Source organism: Mustela nigripes, chromosome 12, assembly GCF_022355385.1.
Source record: "Mustela nigripes isolate SB6536 chromosome 12, MUSNIG.SB6536, whole genome shotgun sequence".
Lineage (NCBI taxonomy): Eukaryota > Metazoa > Chordata > Mammalia > Carnivora > Mustelidae > Mustela > Mustela nigripes.
Genome location: NC_081568.1, coordinates 77,457,406 through 77,470,761, shown reverse-complemented (window position 1 = coordinate 77,470,761; position 13,356 = coordinate 77,457,406). Strand labels below are relative to the sequence as shown.

General features: G+C 49.7%; 2 protein-coding genes across 3 annotated transcripts; both read left to right on the top strand.

The window, feature by feature from the left end:
- Positions 1-3: 3 nt before the first annotated feature.
- Positions 4-6,581, top strand: APBB3 (amyloid beta precursor protein binding family B member 3). 2 transcript variants are annotated; one of them, XM_059417749.1, is made up of 13 exons: positions 4-353; positions 796-959; positions 1,045-1,121; positions 1,649-1,709; positions 1,955-2,107; positions 2,230-2,357; positions 2,610-2,615; positions 2,768-2,903; positions 3,044-3,128; positions 3,373-3,456; positions 3,724-3,839; positions 3,975-4,166; positions 5,379-6,581. In XM_059417749.1, the coding sequence occupies exons 1-13, from the start codon at positions 305-307 to the stop codon at positions 5,613-5,615; spliced, it is 1,488 nt and encodes a 495-aa protein (XP_059273732.1). In that variant the 5' UTR covers positions 4-304; the 3' UTR covers positions 5,616-6,581. The 2 variants fall into 2 exon arrangements, with proteins under 2 accessions (XP_059273732.1, XP_059273731.1); XM_059417748.1 differs by having other exon boundaries at positions 163-353; positions 2,789-2,903.
- A 24-nt stretch (positions 6,582-6,605) lies between these two features.
- SRA1 (steroid receptor RNA activator 1) lies at positions 6,606-12,914 on the top strand. The gene is made up of 5 exons (XM_059417746.1): positions 6,606-6,717; positions 6,844-6,969; positions 11,666-11,871; positions 12,180-12,288; positions 12,428-12,914. The coding sequence occupies exons 1-5, from the start codon at positions 6,693-6,695 to the stop codon at positions 12,637-12,639; spliced, it is 678 nt and encodes a 225-aa protein (XP_059273729.1). The 5' UTR covers positions 6,606-6,692; the 3' UTR covers positions 12,640-12,914.
- The last annotated feature ends 442 nt before the right edge of the window (positions 12,915-13,356 follow it).

Here is a 13,356-nt window from a genome sequence, read left to right as displayed (position 1 = left end):
CCCTTGATGAGCTCACAGTTGCGCCGTGATGTCAGCGGGGGCGTTGGCGTCGGTGCGTCTTTCCCGGAGCCACGCTCGGAAACACGGACCCCGTTGGCGATCCAGAGGCCTGTTTACACGCGCCACCCCTTGGCGGGCGGTGCTCCTTAGGCTTGTCCTCTCCCGCCCCTGAGATCCGGCTCTTACCCAAGCCCGTTGGCCTGGCCAGCGCAGAGAGGCTGGGCTTGTGGGCGCAGCAGCTCCAGAGGTCGAGCTGGGCTGAGATTGCGGGCCGGCAGAAGCCGGCGGGGACGCGGTCGGGGCTATGCTGGGCAAGGATTACATGCTGGCCATCATTCTGGTCAACTGCGATGGTGTGCACGGAGGGACCCGATGGGAGGATGGGTGTTGAGGGGGAATGAGGGAGTTGACGGGGTGTATCTCAGGATGAGGACCAGGGGATAAATGAACCCTGGATCTTTGCACTCTAAAGGACCTCCTGGCCCTCCATCCTAAGGATTGTCCCGTTTGGGATGGAGGGAGGGTTCTTTTATTTTTTAATTTTAATTTATTAATCTGAGAGAGAAAGCACAAGCAGAGAGGAAAGGGAAAAGCAGGCTTCCTGCTAAGCTGGAAGCCCCACGTGGGGCTGATTCCAGGACACTGAGATCATGACCTGAGCCGAAGGCTGCAGCTTAACGGATTGAGCCATCTGGGAGCCCCGGAGGGAGGCTTCTGTCAGGGTTATTCTGAACCCACCAATATGCCTTTCCTCTACAATCCTGTGATTCCTTTCCCCATCCCATGTTCCTGTAGATGACTTGTGGGGGGACCAGAGTCTTGAGGGGGAGCCAGGACTGCCCCCTGGCTGGAGGAAGATACGCGATGCTGCGGGTACTTACTATTGGCATGTACCCAGTGGCAGCACCCAGTGGCAGCGCCCAACCTGGGAAACAGGAGATGGAGAGGACCCAGGCACGGTAGGTGGAGTGCAAGGAGGGAGGCTGAGCCCCCACGTGGATCTAGGCCTGCTGCTGCCACTCTGACTTAGTTCCCTCTTTACAGAGGACAGAGGGGATTTGGGGACTTCGGCCCCCCAAGGGGAGATCCTTCTCCAGTCTGGAGAGCTCACTGGACCGCAGGTAACAGGGATAGGCCAGGCCAAATGAAAGACTTGGGGTTCCATGGCATTTAGGGATGCAACTGGACTCTCATTCTGCCTTTAAGCCCAGGTTCTTGGTTCTGTCTCATTTCTTGAGTTAAGACTCTGTGTTGCTGTATGTTTTGTTATGTGTTCTTTCCTATTCTGGGTACTGGTAAATTGTGTTCTAGATCTTGGCCACTGTACTAAGCTCATTCCATGGGAGTGCCTGCCCTGTGTTTTAGAGAGTCTTGTCTCAATTTGGGGTTCTGGTCCATGTTTTGGATCCTGTTCCCCGTTTGCAACTTTTATTCTATGTTCTAAGTTTTGAATTTTTGTTTGAATTTAAACCACTCTCCGTATTACATTTATTTAATATGTCGTGGGCCCTCTCCCACTCTGGTTTTGTATTTGGGGTACTGTGTTCTGGGTCTTATCCCACATTTCATGCCCATTGCTTAGCCAGGGCTTCCCCACTGTCCCTTGTGTAGGAAAAGTGGTCACTTTACAAGCTCTGCTCTCTTCCAGGAACTCTCTGTCCTGGTATGGTGAGGAATCCTACATCCAGAGCATGGAGCCAGGGGCTAAGGTAGTGTCTTGGGCCTGAGGGCCCAAGAAATGGTTTTGGAGGTGGTGGATTGTTCTGGATTGTTCCAAGGGAGAGGTTAGGGGTGGGACTGGGCTGAGAAGAGGTGATGAAGGGTGAAAGGAGTGGGTACCAGAAGGTTTATGTGTGTGGAACCCATGACATCTGCCATCCTACCCTTATCTCCTGTTCCACTTCCACATCTGCCTCCACTCTCTCATCTCCTGTCCTTTCCCCTAACCCATCAGTGCTTTGCAGTCCACTCCCTGGGTTGGGTAGAGGTACCCGAAGAGGATCTGGTACCAGGAAAGAGCAGTATTGCAGTCAATAACTGCATCCAGCAACTGGCCCAGACTCGCAGCCGTAGCCGCAGCCAGCCCCCAGATGGTGCCTGGGGCGAGGTGAGCTGGCTGGCCCTTCAAGGGATTCAGCCCAGGGCCTAGCGGAGAGAGTCATTGCTGAATTGCCTGTTCTTGGTGGCAGCTGCCTTCATCTGAGTTCTGGACTGACCTTTCCTTTGCAGGGCCAGAACATGCTGATGATCCTAAAGAAGGATGCCATGAGCCTGGTGAATCCTCTGGACCATAGTCTGATCCACTGCCAACCTCTGGTGCACATCCGTGTGTGGGGTGTGGGCAGCTCCAAGGGCCGGTGAGGACCCCTTCATCCCCCCAAGTGAGAGTTGCTCCTCCCTCCCTCCTGCAGGCTGTGATCCCCACTGATGCTGATCCTCTGTACTTGAACCCCTGGACACAGATCCTCTGACATGGACCCAAGCTCTGCCTCCCCTGCCTGGTCCAGCTCTGGTTGGGGAGGGTGGGCCCAGCTCAGCAGGGACGGATGGGGGAGAGCCTGAGAGGCTGGGCTGATTCTCTCCTGTGCTCCCACATGCTTCCGGAACAGTGACAGGTGAGTGACAGCCTAGTGCCTTGAACCCCAGCCCTGACCTCCCGATTCTATCCCCACCATGTTCCTTGCCTGACTTTCCAGTCTCCTGCAGACACTACAGGTCCCTTTTCCTACCAGCCTCTACCCTACCCCAGTCTCTGCTCCTGCCCCAGCCCCATCTCTGACCCTGCCAGGGACTTCGCTTTTGTGGCGGGTGACAAAGACAGCTGTATGCTCAAGTGCCATGTGTTTCGCTGTGATGTCCCTGCCAAGGCCATTGCCAGTGCCCTGCATGGGCTCTGTGCCCAGGTAAGAGCCAAGAGTGGGGCAGGGAATGAGGGTATGGAGCTGGCGTGAAGCTTCCAAGGTGGTTGGGTCAGGGAAGTATTGGCTGCCTTAACCTCAGTTCCCCTCTCCCTTAATCTCCTGCTGGTTGCTTTGTGTTTCAGATCTTGTCAGAGCGAGTGGGTGTCAATGGTGATTCCCCTTGCTCCTCCCTAGACCCCATCTCCCCTGAAGACCTACCACGGCAAGGTATGGGGAGGAAGGTCCTCCATTATAGTAAGGGGCTACTTCCATGAAAGTCTGGGTTGCTTAATTGTTGTTTAGTCCTTCCCTGGAGATGCGGGACTTCTGATGTGTACTGGTTCCAGGGATCCCAAACTCTGAATTGGAGGAGCATCCATGGCCTTCTTTCTTCTGTCTCCAGTTCTCAGAAGGGTGGGTGAGGGCATCATTGAGAGAGTGCCCAGGCCAACTTGCTGTGTGTGTGTTTCAGTGGAGCTGCTGGATGCAGTGAGTCAGGCTGCTCAGAAGTATGAGGCACTGTACATGGGGACCTTGCCAGTCAACAAAGCCATGGGTGAGGACTGAGCTGGCTGAGGAGGTGGGCTACATGAGGTTGGGGAAGGTGGGTATGGTAGGATCTACCATCATTTCTCAGAGTGCTCTCATGGCCCTGTCTGGTCTAGAATGTGCCATCCTTCCCAACTCAGGATTCTAAACCCAGCCCCACCCTTCCCTTGCCATCTCTGAATCCCAAGTCAGTGAGAGGGGCCTAGACACTCCCTGCAGATCCCTTCTTTCTTTATGCCTGGGAGACATTATGGTGGGCATGTCCCCCCCCCAGGCATGGACGTGCTGAATGAGGCCATTGGTACCCTCACCACCCGGGGAGATCAGGATTCCTGGGTCCCTGCCATGCTCAGTGTGTCTGACTCTCTAATGACTGCACATCGCATTCAGGTACCAGAAGAAGGTGAAGTTGGGGGCTGTGGAGGGGGTGGGAGGGATGCTGAGGGGCTCATTGCATGCTATTGGAAGAGCTCACTGGGTCCAGCCAGTCCCCGGTCCTCTAGTGACCAGGCCTGGTATGGGCAGGCAGAAGCTGGCGCAGAGGAGGAACCACTATGGCAGTGCCCCGTGCGCCTCGTGACCTTCATTGGCGTTGGCCGTGACCCTCACACCTTTGGCCTCATTGCTGACCTGGGCCGTCAGAGCTTCCAGTGTGCAGCCTTCTGGTGCCAGCCCCACGCAGGGGGACTCTCTGAAGCTGTGCAGGCGGCTTGCATGGTGAGTTTTGGGTGGGAATGGGTAGGTGGGTTTGCCCTGCAGCTGCTCTGTACTGGTGACTGGGGCTTAGGATTGGCAACCTCCAGAAATCACAAACGAGTAATCCCAGGGCTGATTGTAGTAAACTGCTCTTTTATTTGGCCCTCATGCTGTTTTTAATAAGTTCGAGTTCGTTTAGAGCTAGAACATTTCATGTCTTAATTGCTATTCCTATTTCTCTTAAAATAGCAGAACCTCTGATACTGGGTCAGCACATACAAATTTTAACATTCAGCTCAATTGTGTAGGGGCTGTTCGCAGTAGGGTGGGCACTATTTCTCCTGTTTGTCTCAGGTTATTTCCTGACATCTGTGGGCATTGGAATGTGGGATGCTTGCAGTCTGAATTCATCTTACTCTTTCCTTAACAAACGTGAGTGCCTGCAGGGTACCAGGCACCATACTTGATCCCTCACAGAACACTCAGGTTAGATCAGAGACAGACCAGAAAGCAGTTGTACTCCATAGGAAGATGGAGGAGACCGCCCATTCCTGAAGGCCACCTGGAAGAGTTGATAGCTGAGAGTTGAAGGTCTGAGGAAGAAGTTAGGTAAAGGGGATTGGGACAGAAGGTGTGCCAAATACAAGGACGCCCAGTTGTGAAGATTCTTCTAAAAGAATCTAGTGTATCTGGAGGAACAGATGAAGTGAGAGATGGGGGCAGAGAAAAACATCCAGTCATGGAAGAACTTAGAGATTGTGGTCATGAGTTGTTTACTTGTCCCAAGTCACTCTGAGCCATTGAAAGGTTTTGAGCAGTGAATTTAAGTTTGTGGATCAGGAAGATAACTTAAGGTATATTATAGGTAAGTTTGAATTCCAGTTCTATCATTTTTTTGCCTAGGTGACCTTGGGCAAGTCATGTATAATCTCTGAACCAAAATTTCCCCATTTGCAAAATGGTGAGAACACCTCATAAATAACTTTGGATTAAGTTAGGTTATGTGAAGCATGTAGCACAGTGTCCACCTCTCCTTAAATGCTCAGTAAATGTCAAATTTTCTGTTTCTGTTATTGAGCTCCCTGGGAATGCTGTAGGGGCTCCAGTTGGGGCCGACTACCAGCTTTATTCGACTACCAGACTGAAGCCATGGCCAGTTGCCTGTTCTGCAGAAGCTTTCAGGGAGTCCAGGGGCAGAAAGGAGCTGGATCCTCACATTCCCCTTTTCCCTAGGTTCAGTACCAGAAGTGTCTTGTGGCCTCTGCAGCTCGAGGCAAGGCCTGGGGTGCCCAGGCCCGTGCCCGCCTGCGGCTCAAGCGGACCAGCTCCGTGGATTCCCCAGGAGGTCCCCTGCCACTCCCCCTGCTCAAAGGAGGGGTTGGGGGTGCAGGGGCAGCCCCTCGAAAGCGGGGTGTCTTCTCTTTTCTTGATGCCTTTCGCCTGAAGCCCTCTCTGCTCCATATGCCCTAAATTAATCCAGGACTGGGTAAGGAGGCTCTGGGTCCATACCCAACTCTGTACCCCTTCATTCTCCAGGGGCCTGTAGCCTCTCACTCCTTGAAGCCTTCTCTGCCTGCTCCTCTGGCTCTTGCCTACCCTCTGTTTATTGCCCAGTTTATTAAATGTTTATAGGGATGACTGAGAGGCCCTGCACCACAACCCAGGCCCCTGGCTGTCCTCTCCCTGGGTCCCTGTGTTCCTTGCTCCTGTTTGGCCCTGGACAGTTGGCTCTACCTCAGCAACACTTTATAGCAAAATCAGTACAAATAAAAATCCCTCAGTGACCTCACAGGGTGTGAGTATATTGGGCCTGGGACAGGGTTGGGGGTTAACACCTGTGTGAGGTGAGTGTCTGTGTCTCTGCTTGGTGTTGGTGGCTGCCTGTAGTCACATGAGGACTTGGTGTGGTGAAATCTGATTTCATTCTTTTAACAAATGTATTTTCTGAGGTCTGTGTGCTAGACAGTGTGGATATAAAATACAGGTTCCACCTTCAGAAGGGGAGATGAACAAGCATTAAATGAGGTAGAAGATAATAGGTAGTACAACTAGGCAATCTCAGGGTTGTGGAGGCTCCAGTGAGATTCTTAACCTGACCTAAGTACTGAAAGGAAATCAACACTAGTTACTGAGCCTAGAGAGTATAAATGTGCAGGGCCGTAGACAGAGGTGAGTTTCTAGAGTTCCACCTGGCTAGATCACACAGGGACATTTGTGGGGCAGGAGTTTCTGGTGGTTAAAATTTACTCCTGAGAACAACTGTGACAGTTTGAACCTGCAGGGGATTAGGACTCCTAGACCGCCGCCTTTTGGAAAACAGCCTCTTTCGGTGCCTTGTGATCAGGGCCCCGATGCCTCATTAGCTGGAGATTTCGAGTACTTTAGGGAGCTGCGGCAGCGTTCCCACAGCGGCTCCTCCCAGGATTTCTGAACAGCCATACGACGAATCGGGCTCCTGGCAACCAGCTGGCCCGGGGGTGGCACCCGCTCGGGTGAACGGCCGCCCCGGAAGTGACGCGCTGTGCCGCTGGCCTTGCGGAAGTGGAGATGGCGGAGCTGTACGTGAAGCCGGGTGAGCACGGCTGGTGGCCTGGGGTCGCTGGGTCGTCCCCCTACCCATGCTGAGGGCAATTATTGCACGGGGGGTGGAGCCTTCGTCTCTCCAGGGCTCGCTTCACATGTCCCCTCACTCCCGCAGGCAACAAGGAGCGTGGCTGGAATGATCCCCCGCAGTTCTCCTACGGGCTGCAGACCCTGGCTGGTGGACCCAAGCGCACGCCGCTCACCAAGAGGGTCGCCGCTCCCCAGGATGGCTCCCCCAGAGGTGCGTGGGGCCCCTGTGTGCGGACACCCGCCGAGAGGGCGGTGCCAGGGATAAACTTGGCCCGAGGGCCCTTTTTGCTCCTCTGAGGTCTCTGAAAGGAGCTCCATAAAGGGGCACAGGGCAGGCCCTTTTCCCGGCTCCTTCTCTGCTGCCTCTGTCAATAAATGGTTAAGTTTCAGTAGAATCTCTCTGCTTTCTATGTAGGTGAACTCATCCAGACCCATGGTTTTTTAATAGTTTTTATTCCCAAATTGTTTCCATATTTTATTTCTAACCTGGATAGCATAGCTATATATTCATTTATCTTGTGCTACCTCTTCATTTGGTTGTCTGTTAAGATCCAGACTTAATGTGTTCATTCATTCATCCAGTCAGTGTTATCCACTGAGCATCTCTGAGCCAGGCACTGCTTGAGGGCAAACTAGACAGCAGTGAACAAGACAAAAAGGTTTCTATTTTCATGTCTGTCTCCAAAGCTAGGCTATACTCTAGCTTTGGAAATAGACAGATTAAGTAGTGGTAAGGGCTCTGCAGAGAAAACAAGGTAATGCAAGAGTGACTCTGTAACTAAGGTGGCTGAGGAGCTGACATTTAAGCTAAATGGTTAAAACCTAGCCCAGCAAAGATCAGGTGCAAGAGCATCCCATATGCAGTAAACAGTGCAAAGGCGCTGAGAATAAGTTTGGCAAATTCAGAGATTGAAGGAATACCTAATGGCCAGAGGACAGTGGGTTAGGTAGAGAAGTTACAATCTGAGGATAGGCAGGGGCCAGATCATAGCAGATTTTATAAAGCATGATAAGGAAGTTTGTATTTTAATCTGGGTAAAGTTGGAAGCCATTGAAAAGTTTAAAGTAGAGGGATATCTTTATTTCTGAGCATGTCCTGCGTGAACAACTGAAGCCATGGCCCCCCAAAAGGGGCTCGGATTTAGCTTTTTCAGCACCCCTCTGTTATCAGTACTCACACCGCAGAGGAAGTGAGATTCCCAAGCAGGCTGCATGCCTAGAACAGAGCCTGATATGGGGGTTAAATCTTATGACCCTGAGAGATCATGACCTGAACCGAAATCAAGATTTGGATGCTTAACTGAGCCACACAGATGCCCCACAAACCAGGGTCTCATAATCTTGGCATGACTGACATTTTGGGCCAGATAATTCTTTGTGGTGAGGAACTGTCCTGTACCTTGTAGGATATTTGTAGCACTCCTGGTTTCTACCCACGAGATGCCAGTAGCATTCACCCAGTTGTGGCAGCCAAAAGCACCTCTGGACATTTGCCCCTGGGGGCAAGAATCTCCCCAGCCTGAGAAACAGTGACTGATGTACATCTTAAAAAAGATCATTGTGGGGGCGCCTGGGTGGTTCAGTGGGTTAAAGCCTCTGCCTTCGGCTCAGGTCATGATCCTAGGGTCCTGGGATTGAGCCCCACATTGGGCTCTCTGCTCAGCAGGGAGCCTGCTTCCTCCTCTCTCTCTGCCTGCCTCTCTGCCTACTTGTGATCTCTTTCAAAAAAAAAAAAAAAAAAAAAAAAGATCACTGTGCCTGCTATATGAAAAAACAGATTTTAGTGAAAATGTGAAAAGGCAAGTTAAGAGGCTATTTCAGGGGTGCCTGGGTGGCTCAGTGGGTTGAGCCTCTGCCTTAGGCTCAGGTCATGATCTCCGGGTCCTGGGATCGAGCCCCGCATTGGGCTTTCTGCTCAGCAGGGAGCCTGCTTCCTCTCCCCTCTCTCTCTGTGCCTGCCTCTCTGCCTACTTGTGACCTCTGTCTGTCAAATAAATGAATAAAATCTTTAAAAAAAAAAAAGAGGCTATTTCAGTAACATGAGCAAGATTTAACAATGATTTGGACAAAAGGGGGAGTATAGAGGTAGTAGAAATTGGGTGGATGTGGCATATGTTACTGAGGCAGTCAGTAGGAACAGATACAGGTGAGAGAAAGAATCAATATAACAGACTTTTCGCTTGAGGTACTGGCTGGTATTGTTCATAGATATGGGAAACGAGGGAATGGGGGGGCAATATAAGTTTGAGGGGAGGGTAAAAGCAAGTTTTGTCTTGGACATGTTAAAATTTGGGCTGCTACTGTGGGGGAGGAGAGGTCTAGGCCAGAATTACAGAAATGAGTCTTGACTGTATGGATTATGTTTGATGTTGTGGGCTTGAATAAGGGTACTTAAGAATGTGTGGATAGAGGCCTAAAGGGGGTTCAAGATGGAGCCCTAAGGCTCCCTAGCAGAAAAGGAATTACTAAAGGGGCTTGACAAATTGCTAAAGTAGCAAGAAAAGTGAAATTTACTCAGTAAAATTTTGACTCAACCAACCATGATGGATGATGCTGAGAGGTCAGGATAGATAGAGAAAAGGGACCTTGGCTTTGCTGAACTAAATTGTGATAATGTGGTAACCAGCGTGGTTACCACAGAAGCAGTCTATGGAGTAATGAGAGTAGAAACGCAGCTGGATGGGCGGAGAAGAGAATGTAAAAAGAAGTAGAGAGACTATACACTATATAGCTCATTGAAGAAATCCTGCTGTGAGACAGAAATGAGGCTATGCCTAAGGATGAAATGGGAGGTAAGGGAGGATTTTTGTTTTTAAGATGGTAAACACTAGAGCATGTCTGTATGTTGATGGGATGATTCTCTAGTGGGAGAACTGGTGGGACAGGAAAACAGGGTAGCTGCAGGAGAGAAGCCTAGAGAAGAGGCTGGCATTAGTATAGCTGGAAAGATGGTCTCTGATAGGAGCAAGAATCTTTCATCCATTAGAGGAAGGAACGTGGCCCCAGGTACAAGCAGATTAGTAGAACTGTTGGTGAGGAGATGAGAGTTCCTGTTTAATTACCTCCCTTTTCTCAGTGAAATAGCGTTGGATGTAGAATCCAGGGAAAGGAAAAGTAGGGGAAGAAGTAAAAAATTCAGAGAGAAAATGTGAGAAGAGTTCTGAAGAATGGAAAAATGAGGCAAAGGATCAGAATTCCAGGCAGTGGCGGATACCTTTTAGTATCTGTACCCAAGAATTTAAAGTGTGACTCAATAGCATGGTTCTGTCTTTCCTTCTAACAAGTGTGGGCAAGTTGGGTTTACCAGGGAAGTGGGACGAGGGGAGGGGATAAAGTGAGGTAAGAGTGTCTATGAGGGAGTGATTTTAATGCATGAAAAACTGATTGATTGGGCTGGAAGGACAGAGGTTTTGGAGATGGTACAGTGTTAAGAACAAGGCAGAGAGGAGTGAAAGGTTGAGGAAAGGTGGGAAAAATCATCATTGAAGGTGTGGAGCTTAAACTTGAGAGGCCAAACAAGAAGATGAAATAGTCATCCGTGTGAATGTTGATGCCTAGAATCAAATGACTTTTCTTTTTTCATAGTGCTTTCCACCATCCCATTACTATAGGCAAAAACCAAGAGTCATCCTTGACTCCTCTCTCCCTCACTCGCAATCCATAAAGTCCGGTTGCTTCCTCCTCCTAAATAAATCTCAGACCACTCCGTTTCACTTCATCTGCTTTCTCTATAGTCCATTCCAGGGTTCTCTTTCCCAGACTACTCCATTAACTTCCCAACTACTGTCCATGCCTACCATTCTTGACCTGTTCTCATCTATTTTTCACAGACCCTAGAGAGTAAATGTCTTAAAAAAACAAGTCTAGTCACATCATCCCCTGCTTTTATAAGCCTACAGTGGCTTCCCATTACCATTAGGCTCAAGACCAAACGCCTCCAAAGCCCTATACGGCCTGGACTCCTGCTTGCTTCTCCAGAGATAACTAATACTGCTTTCTGCAGTGTTAATAATTTCCAGCCAGACAGGGCTGGTCTGTGTAACTTGAACAAGTCAGGACTTACCCTGGTTCTTAGGCACTGCTCTTACCTCTGCCCAGTACATGATTCTTTGTGGCTGCATCTGCCTCATCCACTAGCTATTAACTTTGTGAACTGAACATTTTGCTATACAGTAATCTGGCAGTTGCACCTATATTCTTAGTCATCACTGCAATATTGTGACGTAAGTGCTCCTACCATGAGATCCCCATTTTATAGAAAAGGAGCCCAAGCCCGGAGGTTAACCTGCCAAATGCCACATAGTGGGTGAGCAAGGATAAATGTATTAGTCAACCTCAGAAGGCCTTTCTTGAACACACAGTCTAGGTGGTTCCCTGTACTATATCCCCTTCTCAAAGATTTTATTTATTTTGAGAGAGAGTGTGTGCTAGAATTGCATGAGTCGTGGAGGGACAGAGGGAGAGGAAGAGAGAATCCCAAGCAAGCTGACTCCATGCTGAGTGTGGAGCCTGGCTTGGGGCTCCCTCTCACAACCGTGAAATCGTGACCTAAGCCAAAATCAAGATTCCATGGCTTAACTGACTGAGCCACCCAGGTGCCTTACTATTTCTCTTTATTACATCATATTTTCTTTGTAGCATGCAACATAACTTGGTAATTTTCGTGTGTGTGTGTGTGTTTTCTTTCCCTAGAATTTCTGTTCCAAGGTCAGGAACGTAATCCATCTGGTTTACTACTCTGTCTCTGCTGCCTTTCACATTGTCTGGCACACGGTAGAGACTTCATAAATATGTATTTTTGAGTGAATGAGTTGTCCCAGAGAATAGTCCTCTAGAAGGGATGAAGTTAGAATTGAGCTTTTTACCTGTTTCAGCCTTATTTGCTTGATTCTGCTTTACCTTTTCAGTCTCCACCTCACAGACTTCTCCCGGGCCTCCTCCAATGGGACCTCCACCTCCTTCCATTAAGGCTCTTGGGCCTCCACCCACCAGGAACTGTCCTGCCTCCAGTGCGGAACCAACAAATTTCCCAGTCATCGAAGCTGAAACTTTGCTGGAAGATGTGCTCAAACCTTTGGAAGAGGCACTGGAGGACTGCCGTGGCCACACAAAAGTAATCCATCTTGGCATGCCAATGGGGGATAAAAGGACTATGGTTCTTTGTTTTCTTGTAAAGTAGCACTACAGAATGAATTTCTGAGGGTCTGAGAAATGCGGAGATTTAAAATTCTAGCCATATATACGCTTTTCTTGGGAGGAGAGCTGTAAGTTTTCTCAGTGGGGCCTCTTTACTAATTAACATATTAATTCTTAATGTGTTTCTCTGGGCCAGAGAAGGTGGGTCTACTTCCTGTTTGGTGCTGCCTTTCTCCTCCCCTGTTGGGCTAGCAGGGCTGACTTGGAGGGGCTTCTGTCTCTTAGAAGCAAGTATGTGATGACATCAGCCGACGCCTGGCTCTGCTGCGGGAACAGTGGGTTGGAGGGAAGCTGTCAGTGCCTGTGAAGAAGAGGATGGCTCTGCTGGTGCAAGGTATGGGTAGGTCTTTCCATATAGCCTAGCTCCCTCACCTTGTCGTGGATGGCTGAGCTGGAAGAGATGGTTGGGATGAGAGGACTGAGAGCTAGGTCTTTTGCCCCAAGCTGCTGGTTTACCTCCTCTCTTTCCTCAGAGCTTTCAAGTCACCAGTGGGATACAGCAGATGACATTCACCGCTCACTCATGGTTGACCATGTAACTGAGGTCAGCCAGTGGATGGTGGGAGTTAAAAGATTAATTGCAGAAAAGAGGAATCTGTCTTCAGAGGAAGAGGCCAATGAAGAGAAATCTACAGCCACAGCTGAGGAGAACCAGACAATACCAGGTGTCCAAGAGGCTCCATAATCCTGGATCCTGACTCACCTCACACCATTTCCTATGCCTTGGCACAGAGGCCTTCTCTCACCTGGCTCCCTCTTACCATTTGGGAGACTGTCTGCCTCCTTGTGATCCTTGGCCTCATCCACCCATCTCTGGGGGAAGAGGTGTCAGCCACCTGGGCCACAGGGAAGTCACCTGTTACCCATAACATATGCATTTCAATAAAAACATCTTAATAGTGGGCCCTGGGTAGGAGAGAGAAGCCCTTCTTGTGCCAAACAAGTTGCTTGTTATGTCTTTGACTGCCTTGCTCCCTGTTTACCCTAAAAACCTCTCTCCTTCCATTCAGCATTAATGGCTTTGCTAAGAAGCATGACCAGTTACTGTGTGCCACCTCCCCCCTCAAATAGACAGAAACACACATTACTTGCTGGGCTGAGTATCTCTATTTTTGGATAATTTCATTTCAGCGTAAGAACAGAGGCTCAAATAGCAGGGGAGATTTTTTCCCTCAAGGAAAGGAGACTGTCCTGTTTGTACTGTCACCTTTGAGATGTACAGTGCTACAGAGATTAGAATATAGTGGTATAAATTGAAGGAGAAAAAGACTAGATTGCCGACATATGGGATTGTGCATTTTTTTGGGCTGGGGGAAGGTCAGGGGTAGGGGCATAACTCTGTCTGACTCACCAAATGAGCTACCTCATTTTGGGCCCTAACGTCTCTTCTAACCCTCTGAGG

What these genes read in the sequence shown, in the direction of transcription:
- APBB3 (XM_059417749.1), top strand. Translation starts at nt 305, where the DNA reads ATGCTGGGCAAGGATTACATGCTGGCCATCATTCTGGTCAACTGCGAT. An exon ending in GAGAGCTCACTGGACCGCAG is followed by an intron (nt 1,122 to 1,648) that starts GTAACAGGGATA and finishes GCTCTCTTCCAG; the next exon opens with GAACTCTCTGTCCTGGTATG. An exon ending in GCATGGAGCCAGGGGCTAAG is followed by an intron (nt 1,710 to 1,954) that starts GTAGTGTCTTGG and finishes CTAACCCATCAG; the next exon opens with TGCTTTGCAGTCCACTCCCT.
- SRA1 (XM_059417746.1), top strand. Translation starts at nt 6,693, where the DNA reads ATGGCGGAGCTGTACGTGAAGCCGG. An exon ending in ACTGCCGTGGCCACACAAAA is followed by an intron (nt 11,872 to 12,179) that starts GTAATCCATCTT and finishes TCTGTCTCTTAG; the next exon opens with AAGCAAGTATGTGATGACAT. An exon ending in GATGGCTCTGCTGGTGCAAG is followed by an intron (nt 12,289 to 12,427) that starts GTATGGGTAGGT and finishes CTCTTTCCTCAG; the next exon opens with AGCTTTCAAGTCACCAGTGG.